Source organism: Curcuma longa, chromosome 13 (assembly GCF_044706935.1).
Source record: "Curcuma longa cultivar G26 ecotype Majalengka, Jawa Barat chromosome 13, ITB_CL_G26_1.1, whole genome shotgun sequence".
Classification (NCBI taxonomy): Eukaryota; Viridiplantae; Streptophyta; class Magnoliopsida; order Zingiberales; family Zingiberaceae; genus Curcuma; species Curcuma longa.
Genome location: NC_133873.1, coordinates 5547372 through 5566081, shown reverse-complemented (window position 1 = coordinate 5566081; position 18710 = coordinate 5547372). Strand labels below are relative to the sequence as shown.

General features: G+C 34.9%; 1 protein-coding gene across 1 annotated transcript; it reads right to left on the bottom strand.

The window, feature by feature from the left end:
• Positions 1 to 277: 277 nt before the first annotated feature.
• On the bottom strand, positions 278 to 18263 carry LOC141844171 (peroxisomal ATPase PEX1). Its single transcript, XM_074732196.1, has 17 exons — positions 18016 to 18263; positions 16940 to 17113; positions 13625 to 13724; positions 9150 to 9641; positions 7240 to 7986; positions 7054 to 7145; positions 6139 to 6212; positions 5766 to 5985; positions 5542 to 5635; positions 5276 to 5430; positions 4301 to 4525; positions 3776 to 3976; positions 3410 to 3535; positions 3223 to 3284; positions 1939 to 2056; positions 1128 to 1412; positions 278 to 710 (listed from the first exon to the last, which is right to left on the bottom strand). The coding sequence occupies exons 1-17, from the start codon at positions 18211 to 18213 to the stop codon at positions 672 to 674; spliced, it is 3402 nt and encodes a 1133-aa protein (XP_074588297.1). The 5' UTR covers positions 18214 to 18263; the 3' UTR covers positions 278 to 671.
• Between the last annotated feature and the right edge of the window lie 447 nt (positions 18264 to 18710).

Genomic DNA, 18710 nt, shown 5'->3' with positions numbered 1-18710 from the left:
CCATGAAGCTCGCTCGACACGAGATCGTCCCCTGTCGATCGGATCGTAGCGGAAATCCGCCCTCTTCTCCGTCTCTGCCAAGATCGAGATCGATTAATGTTCATACATGAAATATTTCAAGAATTCTTAAGAATAATATTCTAATCATTTTAAATGGAAAATAATTGTTTGATGGTACTTTTAATTATACAAAATAATAAAATTTTAACCGTAAAAAAATTAAAAAGAAAAAAAAGAAGCTTATCAAGTAATTTTGATAAAAAAACAAGCAAGCCAATTTAAATAAGATATAAATTTTTGTATGTAGATTTCACTCTCATCAGTCCAATGATATATATTCTTATTGTCCAACATGACAAAATGTTGCCCATGTGTTTCCATTTCCCCTCGCATTTACCTAAAATAGTTCTACCAAAACCTCATATCATCTATGTAACCTGTGTATCGCTCTGTCAAATAGTTATGGAGCGCAATCATCAATGCGTTTATCTTTCCAAGTAGATGAATCCAAGACATGGATTTTGCTCTGTGGTGTGTGCACTTGTTCTGTTTCTCATCAGGAAGGCCACTCGTTGCCATAATCCTTCCTGCTGGAACATGATATAAACACTTTCTCATATAGATCGAGCTTCCAGAAAATTTGATTGCTTTTGAGTTCACCTCTGGTATTATCAAGCTAGGGTTGCCTTTTTGCCCTTTGCATCCCTTGTCTGTAGTAGGAAAAAAAATTCAGTGAAAATTTTCTGCCATGAGTAAACTCAAAAGTGACAATGGTGGAGGAAAATATTCTACAAACAACAGAACAACGAAGTGGTAGTTTCTCAATCTTTAAACCTGACTGGTGGATTAAATTAAACTTGTTTACAGAAAGCACCAGTTTTAATTCATTATGCTAGTTAAACCAAACAATCAATCCACATGCGATATTGACAAGGGAACCATAAGCCAGTGAAGTAAATTTGTCAGTTTGTTTGTACTGAAGTAAATTTGTATTATAAAAGTCAAATTGATAAAAACATGCTTCCTATACTAAAACTATGTATTCAAAATTCCTAATAACCAAATCTACCAGTTAATTAGCCTCATATTTATGTGCATGCATTTCGAGAACAAGGTCAGAAAAGAACCTGTGCAGAAACAGATTTCTTCAACTCCAGGAACTGATTATAAATCCTGGATAGCCTGCGTTTCTCGTCCTCAGATACAGAAGGACGAGCCTTTGAAGCAACAGACATCAGAAGCTGATTACTGATAACAGGTGTTTTCCCAGGCTTGTCACTGTTTTCATTATCAAGAAGCTCATGAACTGATGCAAGCTGTGCATCTGACAGGAGTGCTTGAAGATCTGCACCACTAAAGCCTTCAGTCATTGATGCTACCGTTTCCAGATCAATATTCTTTGCCAAAGGAAGCTAGGCCCATCCACAACAAAATTGTTAGGGTTCTTCAAAACAATGAGAAAGGCTGAACATAGTTGAGAGTATAACACATTCATTTCAGTTTTAAATAAAAAGACAAGAACTGGAAAATGGAAATATTTAAAAAAAAAAAGAAAAGAAAAAGAACTAATAAAGCTAGTTAGCAAAATTAGTCAGGTAGCTGAAGTTTGCTGCTTTGGCCCTCATGCTATGGCACTTGTCCAATGATTATCAAGTTTTAACTGATCCAATACTTAAGTTACCAAACACTATATTTTGTTATCAATCTATGTAGATGGCAAAAGAAAAGCAATCCTGTTCCTACCTGCAATTTAGACCTCAGGTGTGGCTTCGTAAATAGTGGTTAGCTTTATCAGGAACGAATAACAAATCAGTTCATGTACAGGCTCCAGAAAACCCCATAGAATAAAATAGGCAACAAGACATGACTGTTTTTTTTTTTGTTTATTCTGCTAATACAACAATAATTTTTTTTTTAATAACATGGTATAAAGCTAACCTTCTTAGACAGAACCTTAAGAATATCCAATCGCTCATGCCAGGATGGAAAATCACAGTAAAGAAGTCGATCAAGCCTTCCAGGTCGCAATAGTGCAGCATCAAGTAGATCTGGCCGACTATTAGACCAAAATATATGAAAAAACTAAATAAATGAGACCAGAATCACAATCAAAAATGAAAAATAAAAACATATAAGTCTACTGAATTTAAGAAACTACAAAGAACTGTTGTAATGATCGGTCCTCTCAGGGTGAGTTTGTAGCCAACTATCCACTGTTTCTACCAGATGATTACTATTTGTTTGATTTTAACACTATATTAAGTTATATAGAATTACAATTTCCAAAAACAACAAATAATTTTAGACCACCGTATATAACTTATAGAGAAAATGCAACAACATTTCATCTAAACATTAGCTTGAAGTACCAACAAGTTCACGAAGAACATCATTCTTCACTGATAAGGACTTGCAGTTAGAGAGGATGCAAAGTGTATAGACTACAATTAGTAATTTGACTATATTTAAGCTTGACGCTTGATCAAAAAATACATAGTTCAACTAATATTAAGATGCAAATAAGCATGAGTTCAAGCCACATTGTGTTTGGTATGTTCAGTAGTACAATTAATCTATAGCTTGAGCTCAAAACATGCATGTCTAAAAATTGTAATTTTAAACATTAAAATGGAACGGATAAAATTCAATTCAGCAATTGAGCCATTATTCAAACAGAAATTAGCCATGAAGGATCATTGACTTAGATAACAGGGAATCGATATAAGAATAATGATACAAATGGCCACCCTTGATTAGCATGTCTGAGCTATAGGGTACCATCCAGTTCCAAACTTCATGTTCCAGGTATCCGATGTATCAATAAGTTTTAGCAAATCTTAGTTTTAGCAATGCACTAAACTGTATGAATTCCAAGGAATAAAAGCAAAAAACCTAGAAGCATGATCATAAGTTCCCATCAGCATCACTGAGGCATAACACTCAATTATTCAAACTAATCCTTGAATCATTAACCGTGCATAACAAAAATATTCCAGTATTGTTTATGAAAATATATATTGATGCCCAAGAAGTTATTTCGCATCCAGGAAATTGTTAATTTGAAAATTAAAAATCAGCGCGATGAAAGAATAAGATAAGTAACAAAAAAATCATGAGAAAACTAACATACCAAATTGTCATTTGTATAACAGAACTCACCTTTTTCCTCAAATAACATAGGTTAACTTGGCAATTCAATAAATCAATTCGAAGAACACTCACCTAGTAGCAGCAAACACAAACACCCCTGTCAATGCTTCCACGCCATCCAATTCAGTTAGCAACTGAAAGTTATAAGATAAATATAGCACAATAGTAACGAGTTCCCATTAAAAAGAATAACAACACATTTTAGGTCACGTGCTATTGAGACGATGTTCAATCACCTGCATGTATGCCTAAAACTAACCTGATTGACAACACGATCTGTCACCCCAGTATTATCATGGCCCCTCTTTGGTGCAATAGAGTCAAATTCATCAAAAAATAGAAGGCAAGGAGAAGCAGCTGCTGCCTTGGAGAACAGATCGCGGACCTATGAAACAATTAAGCATGTTCTTGAATTACCAAAAGAATACTGATGGAAAACATAGTAGATGGGTACAAAAATCCATCAAGCTAGTAAATAAAGAGTAGAATAACCATAGTAAAAATGCTACTGAATAACGAGTAGAATAATTATAGTAAAAATGGTATGTATACATTCTAGCTAGCAACTTCTATAATTATCGCATACAAGATTGTTAACAGAATATATTGACTATTTATGTCTTACAGCTTGCTCAGAAGCACCAATGTACTTATTCAGCAACTCAGGTCCCTTGACAGATATGAACCTCAAGGAGCAAGCTGCTGCTGCAGCACCAACAATGTGAGTTTTCCCACAACCAGGAGGCCCATACAAGAGGACATTTGACCTCAATCTTAATGGTGATTGAGAAAATATCCCAGGAAACTTTGAAGGTAATTCAATCATCTGGAGTATCATGAAAATAGATGATAACAATGTGAGTGCAACAAATCATTGAATTTTCTTGCTAGAATGAAAAACATGTATGATTACCTCAGAGCACAAATGAGGATGAAGGAATAAGACGTAATATAACATGATGATATCAATCATTCTCTCCAAACATGCTAAATAACTTTAAAATACACCCTAGAAATCAAGTTTGGAAGGAATTGAACACAAAATCCAAAATGAATTATGCAAAGTGTCCTCCCAGCTCCCATATTAAAACTATATTCCTACCCTGTAATGAAAATCCAAAAATAACATTAAAAAAAAGACCAGACAGACCTCCTGAATAGCATTTCGGATATCTGCAAGTCCACCAACATCATCCCAACCACTGTGTCCGCCTTCAGAAGCAGCTTTTGTTAGACCACGCATTGCAATTGGAACAAACTCATGCATCGCCTGCGAGAAGTCTTCTTTCTGCAGAACAAGTTCTGTATCTTTATCAACTCTAGAAGGCAAAAAACGACTGACAGCAGCATGTACAGCCCTATCAACCAAGATTTCCTGCACATATTTCAATGGTTTAGCATAAGTACTCCAATACAGCATGTGCTGTTTAAGAATTAGTGGTAACAGAAAACATTGTGAAACTTTCAGATCTTGACAAAACAGTATGAGTAATAACCTCATTAGTCATGAAAGGTTATCAATACCAAACTTTGGCAGAAAAATTAAAAGCAAAACCCCCACAACTATCTCTAAGCAACCTCATCAAAATAAGGACACGTAAAATAAATAATGTCGTATTTATGGAAGAAAAAATTGTTAGGATATCGATAGGAACGAGTAAAGAAATATATTAATTTGGAATAAGGATAGCCACTAATCTAACAAGTAGTATTTTGGCCCACTAGCAGTTATATAACAAATAATTACTTAATTGATAAAGGAGAAGAGCAATTTATTATGGTTGTTGTAACAAGGGAATATGGAGCACGGAAGGATGAAGCAATTTTTTTAAAAGGAAATTCTTTTGACTGATCAGTTTTGGGTACAAGTTGTTGAATATGGATCATGTAACTCTTGCATTGAAGTCCAGAAACAAGCAAAAGGACAAAAGATAAAGGACAGCCCGGTGCACGAAGCTCCCGCCAATGCAGAGTCCCGGGAAAAAATCTATTGTACACAGCCTTACCCTGCATTGTAAGAAATTATTTCCGCGACTCAAACCCGTGACCACAAGGTCACACGGCAGCAACGAAAAGGACAAAAGCTAGGTAAAGAAAATTAATTCCATAAAAAAGAAATCAATACCAAGTCATAGGCATCATATCCATCACATTTTGCAGCAATTTCAGAGACTATATCATCAGGACACAGTAAAGCACGTTTTTCAATTTCATGCTTCAATATTTGCCCACGTTCAGAGACAGCAGGAGAAACTAGTTGAACATGGAAGTCAAACCTCCCTGAGAAATATGATAAAAGCAATGATGGTTCAATCAAACAAATCCAATACAAGGTTTTAAAAAATAAAAATAATAAATAAGTAAATAAATTAGAATCAGAAATTATTGAACCTGAAGAACTCAAAGATTGGGGAATATTCTGGAGAGACTGCACAGAAGCAACAAAAGCAACAGGACCGTATCCACAAGAACTTTGGCTCCTATTCTATTCAGAATAGATTAATGCAGCACAGGAGAAGTAACAATAATTTAGCCTTGTTAGTCATACTATTTGGACTTGAAAACGACAATTAAATTGCTCAGTAAGACAAATTAGACCATAGATCAAAACTTACTCCATATTCATCTAAAATATCGATAACATAGTTAACCAGAGCAGTAGCTGAAATGGATGGCTGAGATCCCTCCTCCGAAGAAAATGAAATGATATTGTCTAGATCGTCAAAAATGACAATAGATGGTGAACAGGATAGAGCTTCAGATATATATTCAGAAATTGCTTGTCGAACAGTCAGACTCTTTTCAAGAGCAAGTTTTGAACAGCTTATGAATATTCTGTATGTGACAACATTCATCACGGAAACCAGTGAAAACATTATTCAGTGAATTCTCTAAATGTTTACATTTCCTTGAGATAAATTTCACTTCCAACAAGAATTAGAATAGCATTCAAAGAACAATACAAACTAAGCATGTTCATTCACTTACATGTGAGCTAAGATTTCTTTGTGCTCTTCAAAATGCCTAGCAACAGCCCTGGCTAATGTAGTTTTTCCAGACCCCTGAATCAAATAATACATATCCGAATTAAATGACAGTTATAATTAAGGCTTCACTTCCGATACAAGATTAAAAATACTGTAGCCCAGAATAATAATCCATAAACATATTAAACAAGATAAGACACTTTTTATAGTGAATGGATTAATAAGTACAAACCCACTTTGAGCAATGTCTTAGCAACCATTTTTAATCTAACATATTAGTTAGCATTATCTTCTAGAGTGATAGAATATGATCCTCCTTTCAAGAAAAGTTTCTTTTTAAACAATAAGCATACTATAAGTTTTTTCACCTTAGAATACACACTAGTGTGCCCAAACTGCCAAGATTTTCAAATTTCATGAACAACCAATGAAGTTATCCAAAAAAAAAACCATCAACCTACAGATCCAAAATAGTAAAACCTAGTCATTTGTGAGTGACTGACCTACATGCCTAAACATGACAGAGGTCCTATTCTCTAGATGCACATACACACTTGTTAAATTCAGTCTTCACCACATATTCTTTAAAATCTATGACATATTTAAAAAGTACAACTTTCATCTACCAAAGACCACCTATAAGTACCGTATTGGCATTGCCTTTGACAATCAAAAGAAACTAAACCTTTGCAGTTAAGTGATCCATTAAATAGTTATGCACTGATATATTCTGGAGCTCTGGTGCCTTTATCTAATCTCAAGTTTCTTAGGGATTACAAAGGATGATAAACATGGAAAACATAAATTGGATCAACATGGCATGCTCATGCAGAAGAACTGCTATAGATCTAAGTCAATAGAAAGATATATAAGATGCCGCCTAATGATGGCTCAATCAAAAACAAAACATCCTTACAGGAGGTCCATAAATAAGTATGTGCCCAGGAGATGGAATATCATAAGCAGAAAACAAATTCATAGACTCTGGAGATAGAAGGATGAGCAATCCTGAAAAGAAATGAAAGTGAAAAAGAAAAAATAATCTCAAACTTTTCTCTACGAATATACTAATTTATTGCTGGTAGAATTTGAAATTACTTACTATCAGTGACATCAGAAATAGATGCCTTTAACCATGCTAAAGAAGATGCAGTTAGATGGAAGTTTCTTTTGAAAACACTCTCTGAAATAGAATCAAAGGATAGAGGATCCCCAACTTCCAATTTTCCAAGCGCCAATTCCAAATCATGTAAAATGTTGCTGTTTTTGCTGCCAACGTTGATGTCAAACTCAAAGCTAGCATCTACATCACATTTTGATGAGTCAATATAATTGATTCTGAGTAGACAAAAAATCTCAATCTTGCGTTCCCCAACATTTTCCCTCTCATTAGTACCCTGCAAAGATAGCTCTTCTTTCTTTTTACCAGATTTATGATCTATTATTTCAAGGTGAAGGAATGTTTCATTTGTTAAAACAACAGAGTTAACTTTCATCTGACCATTTTGAGATGCAATGGCACCAATTTGTCCAATCATCCATAACTTTATAAGTAACTTGTTCTCCAATTTTATACCAATACCAACATTGTTAGAGTCCTCATTTAGAAGAGTTTCATAGGTCAAAGGAGAGAATGAGGATTCTTGAAGTGGCCAGTCTAAGATACCTCCAGTGGAAGTATCTGCATTAGTTGCCATCCCCTCCTGCTTGAGAATTGTGTGGCTCTCGATAGTATTTCTATTATCATCATTAACCTTATCATTTCCAACCAAATTAACTCGAAGAGGAGAAACTCTCATTGAAAAAATGTCTTTCTTTGGACTACTGAAGTGCTTTTTAATGAAAACCCCTGCAAGTAAATAACAGCTTATTCAGCTTGTGCGGTAGAAACTGTATTATGTTGCAGATGATTGTGCTATATATGGGAACTCATTTGTATTGTTACTAATTTTGGAGTTCAAAATAAGGAATACAATTACGGCAATGGATTAAATTGAATCAAATAGGTATGAAAACTAGAAACCAAATTTTTTTTGTTTGATATGAAAATCGGTCTCAAATTGAACCAAACAAATCCATGTCCACCCCTAGTTTGGCATTGACCAAGAAAGAGAGAAGAGTGTATGCCTGGTAATTTGCACATGATGCTTCAAACCTTATATCAGGAACACACATTTCTAGAATTTCCAATAGTTGCAGGATTCTTAATATATGAAACAAACAGAACCATGGCATATAAATGGGATTCAGTGATAACACTTCAAAGAAAAATCTCTTTCACAAGACAATTGGAATCAACACACACAAAAGGGCAGAGCAGAAGATTAAAAACGAGTTGCATTTAAAGGGGAGTGAATGTTTGAGATTGCAGTATATTTCAATAAAATCAACAAAACAAGAAACTCCATCATTTCCTTCATATAGTAGAAGCAGCAAGAAACAATAAAATAAAGAATAAAAAATAATAACTTAATCAGCTACTCTTCTAAAACTGTATGACAATCATTCAAGTGATTCATTGATGTATTTATTTTCATTTGCATGAAGTATGCTAGACAGACAACACGAGCAAATGGAGGAGATTTATCAATTATTAACTGCTACCTAAAATGTAATTTTAAAACCTGACAAACAACTATTGTCAAATTTTGCATCATGTGACACAATCAAATATATTAGTGTCAAACTTAACAATGCAAAAGAACTAAAGACAAATTAGTAAATAAACTAATTTTGTAAACTTCCACCAAACTAGGACTTAATAGCTTCTTCAGAAGAAAATTTAATGTTCCATGGATGCCCACAAGTGGAAAACGATTTAAAAAACAAATGTATACTAAAATTTGAAGCAATAGCAAACCTGCAGAGGCTGGGTTATAAGCCTGCCCCCTCAATTCAACAATTTTATATGTCATTCTTAAGAATGCTGTTTTAGCTTTGTTGTCTCACAAAACAGTAAAAAGTACCCAAACTTCATAAATTAAAGAAACATATCGAGCTTGGTATGCTTACACGAATGCAAACCAGATCCTATGAAATGACGAAGAGATTGAGGAAGCATTACATGTCCTTTTGCTACTGCATCAGAATATATGATATGGACCACAGCATGTCTTAGCTTCACTTTACTAGTTGTAGGAAGCCCATTATTTCCTTGTATGTTCAAATGATTATCTCCTCTTCTCTCAGAAATAGCATTACCATTCTGCGAAATCTCCTTAAGCCATAATTTCGGTATAACTGTTGCTAATTGTAGATTTTCTAATGAAAACTTCTTAGCCGTTTCTGGGTGTATAAATGCAACATAACTTAGAAACACCAAAACATCAATATCTTTGAACTCGATTTTATGCACATATTTCCTTTTTTCTGCCTGTACACGTAAGAGTGCCTTCATCCTTTGTTCTTTTCTTGAATTTTGCTTTTGAACACTCTGGTGTGTAAGCACTTCATTTTTCCGTCTCTTTGGTTCAACAACAACTTCTGTACCAGGCACAAGTTGAACTGAAAGGACACATAGAAAAATTAGATACAAGAAAATAACTAAAGACGTATAAACAATCAAGGAAGTGTAAAGTGAATGTATAGTAGTTATCATCTCCCAAAAATTATTCTAAGAGATGGCTCAAAAATGAAGTGTAGCCTTAAACTTGAATAGGCATCACCTTTTATTTTAGAATCATGGATAAAGACAGAAGTGACATTTCAAGAGAGATGAAGTGAAAATCATCTCAATCATCTCAAAGAAAAAAATAATATAACAGCTATGATTTTTTATTGGTGATTTTGCACACAGGAAAACAGTCCAAATTGCAAAATGTGCATCATCATGAAACAGAAAAGGAGTTGACCATGAGCATGCAATGGCTAGTTGATCGATAAATGTTGAGTGAAAGAATACAAGAAACAGCAGCATTAGAGGAACATGAGAGAAAGACAGATAAATCCACAGAGAAAAAAATTATTATCATATCAAATGCCACATCTAGAAGCTACTTGCATAAATTAACTCATTAACTTCTTGACCTCGACTGACTCAAAATGTTTAAACTCAAGTTAAAAGTAGCTCAAACACCAATGCTTATGAACCCACTTATTGACCCAGAATTTCTCACACTTAGATCTTGACATCCGGTTTAACGCCCAATGTCCAAGTCATTCACTAGAATCATTCCAATTTCTGAGAAATGAGGCCCAATGGTGGTTCTATCATGGAGTAAAAATATCTTACCATGTCGATCTGTATGCATTAAACATTTCATTCAACCATCTGGCATGCAAAACAACTCAAGATCACAAATCTGATCGGAACCACTTCTGTGACAGATGTGACGCAACAAACATTTCGCTTGAAGATCCTAACTTGATTCAGCAACAAAGGTGACACAACAAACACTTTGACTAAGGACCATAATCTCCTCATTTACCAAAAAGGAGGCACCAAGGGCAACCGAAATTGAAAAAGAGAAGAAGAATCAGGCAAAGCATGTGTTGCCTTCACTTTTTCACTTCCCTACCAAACCCTAACCTTCTTTGCTTCAAGTTTTTGACTATTCTACCTTCTCTTCTTCACAACTTCTTCACATCCTCCATCCTCTCCACAACACCCCAATGTTGCTCCCTTTCTTCTTTGTTGATTTTGTGGTGCGAGGTGGTAAGACTCAATCTGTGATCTTTTCCCTCTTCTCTTCCCAAGTTATTCATCTCCTCCTCAGTGCCTCCGGCACTGTGTCAGCACATCCAACATGGCATTGACACAATCTCATTCTGACCGGGGACCAAAATCATAGGTTGGAACAAGATTTCAAACCTTGAGCCCTATCATCACATGAGAATCCTTTTTAACACTTAATTGTACCTATATAGTATGAGGTTTGATCTAAAACCAATTGTCATGACCCATATATGTATGATATGTGATTCACTATCTTGTTAGGCTCAACCATTGGCTCAAAATGCTTAAGTCAAGCTAAAATAACTCACTCATCTAAACTTACAAACTCCCTTTAACCTGCAACACACCCTACAAAACTAAACTAGGGTGTCACATGTAGAAAATAAAATGGCGGGTATCATTGTGCATGAATGATAGACATTGTAGAAAATAAATTTCAATGATTTTATCATGTAGGTCCCATCAAGGTGGAATATTCTTAGGTTTGTTTTCATTTTTACCCATTCATTAGCTGTCATGTATGATAACGAAGTTCATTTATTCCGAATTCAAGGGAGTTAAATTTGTTTCTTTTACAAAAGAATCAAAGTTAACTAATCAAATAACTGAAAGTTCCAAATCTAGGGTTGAATCTGGGTGAAAAGAACCAAACACATGACACTCAAACTTGTTTAACTATCTCTATCCAGTATAAATTCATAAAACTAGAGGCATGACATGCATATAGACAAGCACAACGGGTGAAGAGAAAAAGATGATGACAATAAAACAAAATCAAGAAGAAAAGATGCTAGAAAAAGGATGTCAAACCAAACACATGATACTCAAACTTGTTTAACTATCTTCATTTGGTAGAAATTCATAAAACTGGAGGCATGGCATGGATATAGACTAGCACTAAGGGATGAAGAGGGAAAAAATGACGACCAGAGCATGACGTCAAGAAGAAAAGATACTAGAAAAAAATAAAGGGAAGACAAGAAAGGAGTTGAAGAGGTAGAAAAAATGGGAGAACAAGACATGAGAAAAATATACTAGTACTAAAAAAGATGCCAATTTTAACCCGTGACAGTGGTCGAAAACACAATGCAGAGATCAATATAAAGGTCAGTTACTCAAAACTAAATCTAAGCTAAAGAATCATGCCGACAAAAGTAAGGTTTGAAACCTTGAGCAAAGTAAGAGTTTTGGTCCCTAATCACTTGTGATGTATCAAGCGTATCGAGTGCCAGAATGGGAGGTGTTGAATGTCAAAAGAGTAGAAGCATAAAGAAAAGTCATAGGAAGAACCTACTCCACTTAGGTATGTTGAGGAGGAGGAAGAAGGGGGAGGAGAGGAGAGGAAGAATGGGGAAGAACAAAAGGAAGAAGACTCACAGACGCCAAGGATTTCATCGGTCAAGGCACTCGGATTTCTTCATCGTGCAGAAGACACAAAGTCCAGACTCAGCTTCTGACTATGGGTTCTAAACATCGCAGCAAGGTTCACCTTTTTGCTCATGAAAGACTCGTGAAGCCAACCGAGGGTTTTATATATCGCACTTGTCGAGGGCATGTAGATGTTTCTTCTTGCTCAGTTTCGAACATTACAGCAAGGTTCACCAAAGGTTTCATGGTGTCGGGTTGTTTTGCATGTGGCATGTCAATCTGCAAGCGGAATGAAATGTTTTGCTGGTGTAGACCAGTACAAAACAAAATTGCAAACCTTGAACACAAGACTCAACTACAGTCAAAAAATGATCTAATTCAGCAGATGGAATCTAGATAGTAAACCAATAGTTTGAAATTAGAAGATGTATGGTGGGTCATGTGATTCTGCTTGCTAGATCATGAGGTTAATTTCTGTTCTCTAAGCAACTACGAGTTTTAGATTTCTAGTCAATTTTTTAACCTAATGATGATAAGACTTTCAGTAACAATAAAATCACGATCAAGAGACACTTCCTTTTATTTTATATCAGTTTTTATTGCAATCCATGAGACATCATTTGGTACTCCCCACTTAGACTACTTCTTCCTCGTTTACCTCTTCAAGACAGCTCAAGACAATGGCACCACCTGCTGTGAGAAGATTGGCAAGTCTCCCCTTCTTTTGATTGGTGGCAATTGGCAACAGTGGCACTAACAGTAAGGTGATTAGTAATGGAACCATCTTGTTCCATCTAGACATAAAAACTTTGGCATAGAACGAGACTTCAAACCTTCGGAAAGATTATTGCATTATTACCAAGTGATGGACAATTGCTTCCTAAAATGAACGTTGAATCTTGGAAATGAATATTGCACTATTACTAGATGAACAACATTTGCTTACTAACAGAAAATGTACTTGATAGTTGATATAGCCAATATCTTATTTGCATAGGCACATTCCTTGATTATTTTAGGAAAGTAATTGAAGAACTACCATAAAACTGATCATAAATCATTTCTTAACAAGCAGAACCAAGAGACTGCAGGATTTTCCAGAACTAGCTCAAAGGGAGGGGCAGTTTAATCTCTTGAGAAACCAGGCGAAAAGAACGTGCCTGGGAGCTGCTTTATGCTGCATTCACACTACCAATGAAGGCATTGTAAATAGAGAGATGGAAGATTCGTTTAACATGAAGTTTTACTCGTGTCTCTAAATAGTCTCCATGAAAATAGGTTCTTAATTTGAATTCTCTCTACTAATAAGGTGATAAGATGAACATATAAGATCAATGCAATTTCTTAGTGAGGTACTTATCAGCATGAATTATAAACCAGTCAAACTGAAACATCTATTTCATTAAAAAAAATGGGAATAGAACACATGATTTTCTTTTCTTACCTACTGATTCCCTAAGAGAAGTAGAGACCACAACTAATTCCACCTTAACATGCCCATGTAACCATAAAGGAAATTTCATCCCTTCATAGACAACACCAACCTGCACTTATAAATAAACCATAAGTGGCTAAAATGGAAGTGAATGGCCAAATAGTTAAGTAGTCTAGGAAAATTCAAAACCAACATCTACAGATTCTTGTCATCCATAGAAGCAATTTAAGCATGAAGAAAAAATAGACCTGCGCACATATCCATGGGAAGATCTCAATATCCAAGAAACACAAAATAAACATTCATCTCTTTCATAGGCACAAAATTTTGTTTGGAATGTTGTCCTAGATCTAAAACAGCATAGTATTGATAGTGAGTCTCAAGATTTACAATTGTGACTAGAAAGAAAAAGAGACAGGATTAAAGGATTACCATCATGCAACTCACTATAGAGGATGCTATGTTCCTTGCAACATCTGGTGGGAAATGCAACTTACTGTATATAGAAATTAGCAATGAAGATTTCCAACCCAAAAGAAATTGCAAATGGACATAGAATGGCATATCACATACATGCATGGTAGAAAGAGTCAATTTCTTGGTCAAGTAGGAGAAAAGGAAGCATGGAAGAGGGAAATTAATGGGAAATCTTCTACTTCACTTTAATCAACAAGATTCAGTCTAGCTTGTCAAAAGATCCCTATTTAAAATCAGTGTCATTTTGTATCCTAATTACCACCTATTCTTCACTTGCCACTGAACAACTCATCATCAAAAAAACTTGATTTGTGATTGAATCTCCATCTTTCCCAAAAGACCCAACGCTCAATCTCTAAATAAATTTTGCATTATGCAATAACTTTTGTGTGAGAAGTTGTCTAGGAAAAGTGACAAATAGAATGGCGTATGGTATTACATGCATGGTGGAAAGAGTCCATTTCTCAGTCAAGTAGGAGGGAAGCATAAAAGAGGGATATTAATGGAAAATCTTCTATTTCACTTTAATCAATAGGTTTTACTCTTAACTTGTCAAAAATCCCTACTACCCAACTAAAATTGCACAAAATGTTTTAAAACAATGAAGCTTTAGGACCCTATTTCTTTGGATCAATGTAACATATGAGCATGTAAAATGAGAAGATAAAAGTGAGTGACTCTAAGCTCTCCTCATAAACTTTTTATTTTGTTTTATTTTAGTTTATATTTGTCTACAGAGAAATAGGAAAGGGAGAGATACCTAAGGGTTCATTTATGTATGATTTGAGCATTGTTGTAAGAGACCCTTTAAGAGCTAAGTAGTTTCATTGAGAGTCAAGGTTTACCTTGGACAGTAAGGATAGGAATTTCCTTGAAATGTAAGCTCTTCATGCAAAGAAGACTACAAAGTAAGGATAGGAATTGCCTTCCAATGCTTGTTAGTACGATTTTAAAAAGTGTGCTCTTTAATGTAAGTTGAGGTAGGTTTGTCACTTCAAGTATAGGTTGATTTTGGTCGGTACGACCAAAAGGTATCGTTCAGGTTGTTGGCCAATATTGATACCATTTTGGCACAGACAAATGTCATTGTGTTGACCTTGCTGACACAGTTTTAATATGTTGATCAAGACATGTACTGTCTCAGTCAATGAAGTTTGAAAGCAATCAAGGCAGGAAGACTCTCTTCCAAGTGGTATCAACTGAAACAAGAAGATTCTCTTCTTATGACTTATCCTTAGGTTTTGCTTGTTGATCACAATAAAGAATAATTGGGGAACAGGAAATGTACCAACTGGATCACCAATAGTAGCAAAAATCATTGACATCAAAGTTAGCAAAACTAAGATATATCTATATCTTGTATAGTTCCAATTTTCAAGTTAGTACAAGTCCGCCTGTTAATAAAAATATAATTTTGGACATATAAGAAATTAATTCAAATACTAGATAGCCTATAAGTAGTATTTAATATGCATTGTTTAGTAATGGATCTTGAAAAATCCTAGGATTAATCTCAGTAGAATGCTAGAAGAACAAATACTAGTCAAGACGCTTATTATATGTTTGTAACTTAGTTGCTCTTAACTTTTAATTCAATTGATTATATAATTTCTATAGGCTTATATTTGAAGGTAAAGAAGCTAAGTGGAAGAAAATTATAGGACTAAGACTTATTTGAGTTGATCTCCAAACCCTTTAAAGCATGCTAAGTGTTGGCACAACATGGTATCAAAATTGTTCTGGTTAGCAATAAAAACTTTATTATACAATAATATTTTAAAGTTGTTACTAGCTTATGAGTGTAAGTAGTACTTTATTGGAGTTAAGTGCCCAAATAAAGGCTTTGATGTGCATGTCAAGTTTTGGTTGGACCAATGGGGTGAAATTACTTGACAACAAAAGTGAGAACAAGTGGGGTAGATAACTTTTGTATCTTGATGACTACAATGATTTAGTACTATGCTTTGACAAATCCCAGGGTAGAGATACCTAAGTAGAAGATTGGCTCAATTAAGGAACTCACTAAGTCTCCTTATTTGCATTGCATATTCTGATTACTTGTAGTTTTACTTGTTTCAAATTGTTTTATATGTGATTTTCAGAATAGCTTAGTTGTGTTTTACTTGCACATTCCAAAATACTTGTATCACACATTAGAATTGACATTTCTTAGTATTGTGTTATCTGTGCTCTAGGTCACACATTGTCTATATCATTCTTGATTGTGCTTTTTACACTGATGCTTTATGCAAGTTGTGATCAACATTGAATGAACATACTTTCAACCTTTTATAAATATATATATTCTATCAATTGTATATCATGAATCAACATTAAGTATTACTGAGCATCTTTATCATATTCCTGAAAAACTGAAGTCACAAGGATAATGATTGTGGGACAGACACACTTGTCTAACTAGACTAGACAAGATTAATCATTCATTGACTAAGTTGTCAGTTAATTTCATGGAGCGCCAGTTATTAAATGATAGCTTCATATACTCGCTATACTTGCTATACTTGCTCAAAATTCAACACTCTATTTGTGTGTCATATTGATCCTTCAAAGAGAACACTATTTTGGAATCTATAAAAACAAAGTTAAATATTACGTAGCATAAAACAATCTGGATTCATTGCATAGATAAGAAAATTTTATGAATGGGCTACTAGATAAAATAGAGATTTCCAAACTAACAAAAATTCCAGATTAACATAGAGTAATCTTAAGGATGTGAGTTAATGTTTAATCTAATGGAGTAAAACTCCACCATGAAACAGGTGAAGATTGGTGCAACATGCTATGGTAACAAGAAAATAACACTTTTGCAGGAAAATTTAGTACTTGTTTCAAAATAGCTTCTTCAGCAAGTTCTGAGTTTAGCTCCAAAATCTCCCAGTCATCCTCACTGCTTGGCTCTATATTGACAAAGTCAGCTTTTGGTAGGTTAGCAATGGCTTTGATCTGCACTCTAGTATGATCCAGTAAAGAAATGCATTCAGCCAGTAGTTGATCGACCTGGAAGGCTCTATTTTTTAATCATATGAAAGATATTAAATATAACTTTGCAGTAAAGAAGTGGAAAAAGGAAACGAGTTTCACAAACTGTGTTAAGTTTCTGCATTAAAGTAGAACCAATACTAAACTTATGATCCTTCAAATCGAGACAACAACAAATTTAACAATATAGAGGTAGATACCATGAAAAATAGTTATGCATTGGCATTACTTGTTCATAGAATCACAGTATCCAAAAGTTCAACTACATGAAGAAATCATCTAACTTTGACCGAGAAGAAAAATAAAAGTAGTGATCGAGTAATGGACTGACTGCCTCCGTTGACTTAAAGCATAAAGTGTTTTAAAAAAGTGTCCTGTAAAACAACTACACAAAGAAACCTCAAATACGTGAGTAGGAAGTTGAAATTTTCATCACTAAGCATAGGCATGAGTGACCACAGTTGACCCGAAAAGAGAAGTAAGAGATCAGTGGGGAATTGTTCGGCTATTTTGAGAAAATTAAAAATAATTTTTTTAAAAAATGGGGAAAAAAAACGAATTCCTCGTAATACAAAAATAGAACAGAAAACTTTAGAGGGGAAAACTTTTTTTTTTTAAATAAAATGGAGTTTATCAAAAAAAAAAAGAAAAGAACCCCAAGAAAATAGGAAGCCTCCGGAATTTGTAGTTGCAAAGTAGCACACAAACAATTGTGTGATAGGAAGTTGCACCGATCGACTAAGTTATCAAGTAGAAAACTATAAGTCTCGGACAAAAACAACAACAAAATCTCCAAATATGATACTAGTAATCCCAAAATAAAGAACTTTTCCTCTATACTCAAGGTAATATAGTAGAGATGGTTGGACAAGAAATTCGATTAAATGGAGAACTAAAAGAACAAATGGGCGATAGGTTACCTCGATTGCAGCGGTCTTGGAGGCGGAGCCGGACCATCCGACGTTCCAACAACCTCCTCCAGAGCGGGCTCGGAGTTCGAGAGCGAGCACCGGTGGAAGGAACCCGCCTCTGGTGTTCTCGAGGGTTTGGATAAGAGAAAGAGGGAGCGAGACGAAGCAGCTCTCGATCCCGCCAACCGCCCTCACCTCGAATTCCATCAGATCGATCCGCTCTCGCTCGCGGGCTCCTCTCTCTCTCTCCCTCAACTCCCAATTGCTCACACTGCGAGTCAATCCATCGGCGAAGGAAGAGACTCCAGGAGAGTGAATCGTGGGCCTTACGAGTAACGGGCCGAAAAATTCCGGCCATGGCCGCCTAGGGCTCTAATAAAATTGAAACCTAATTTTTAATATTAATTATATTTAATTAAAAAAAGTTTATTTTAATTTTTTTAAAAAATGTTCATTTTTAATTTTAGAATATTTTATTTTTATTTATCGTAGATTTTTTAATTATTTATTTTTAAACATCAAATCGAAAAAAAAGTAGGTCTTCCTGATCGCATAGAATTTCGTCAATGTGCCGTGTCATTTTTCTCTCTGATTTCGTATCTTTCCCTTTCCTCATCGATGATATTCTTAAAGAACATTTTTTCCCCTTTTTTATTGATGATCTTCCTCATTTTTTCTTCTTCCTCGATGAGTATAAAAAGTAA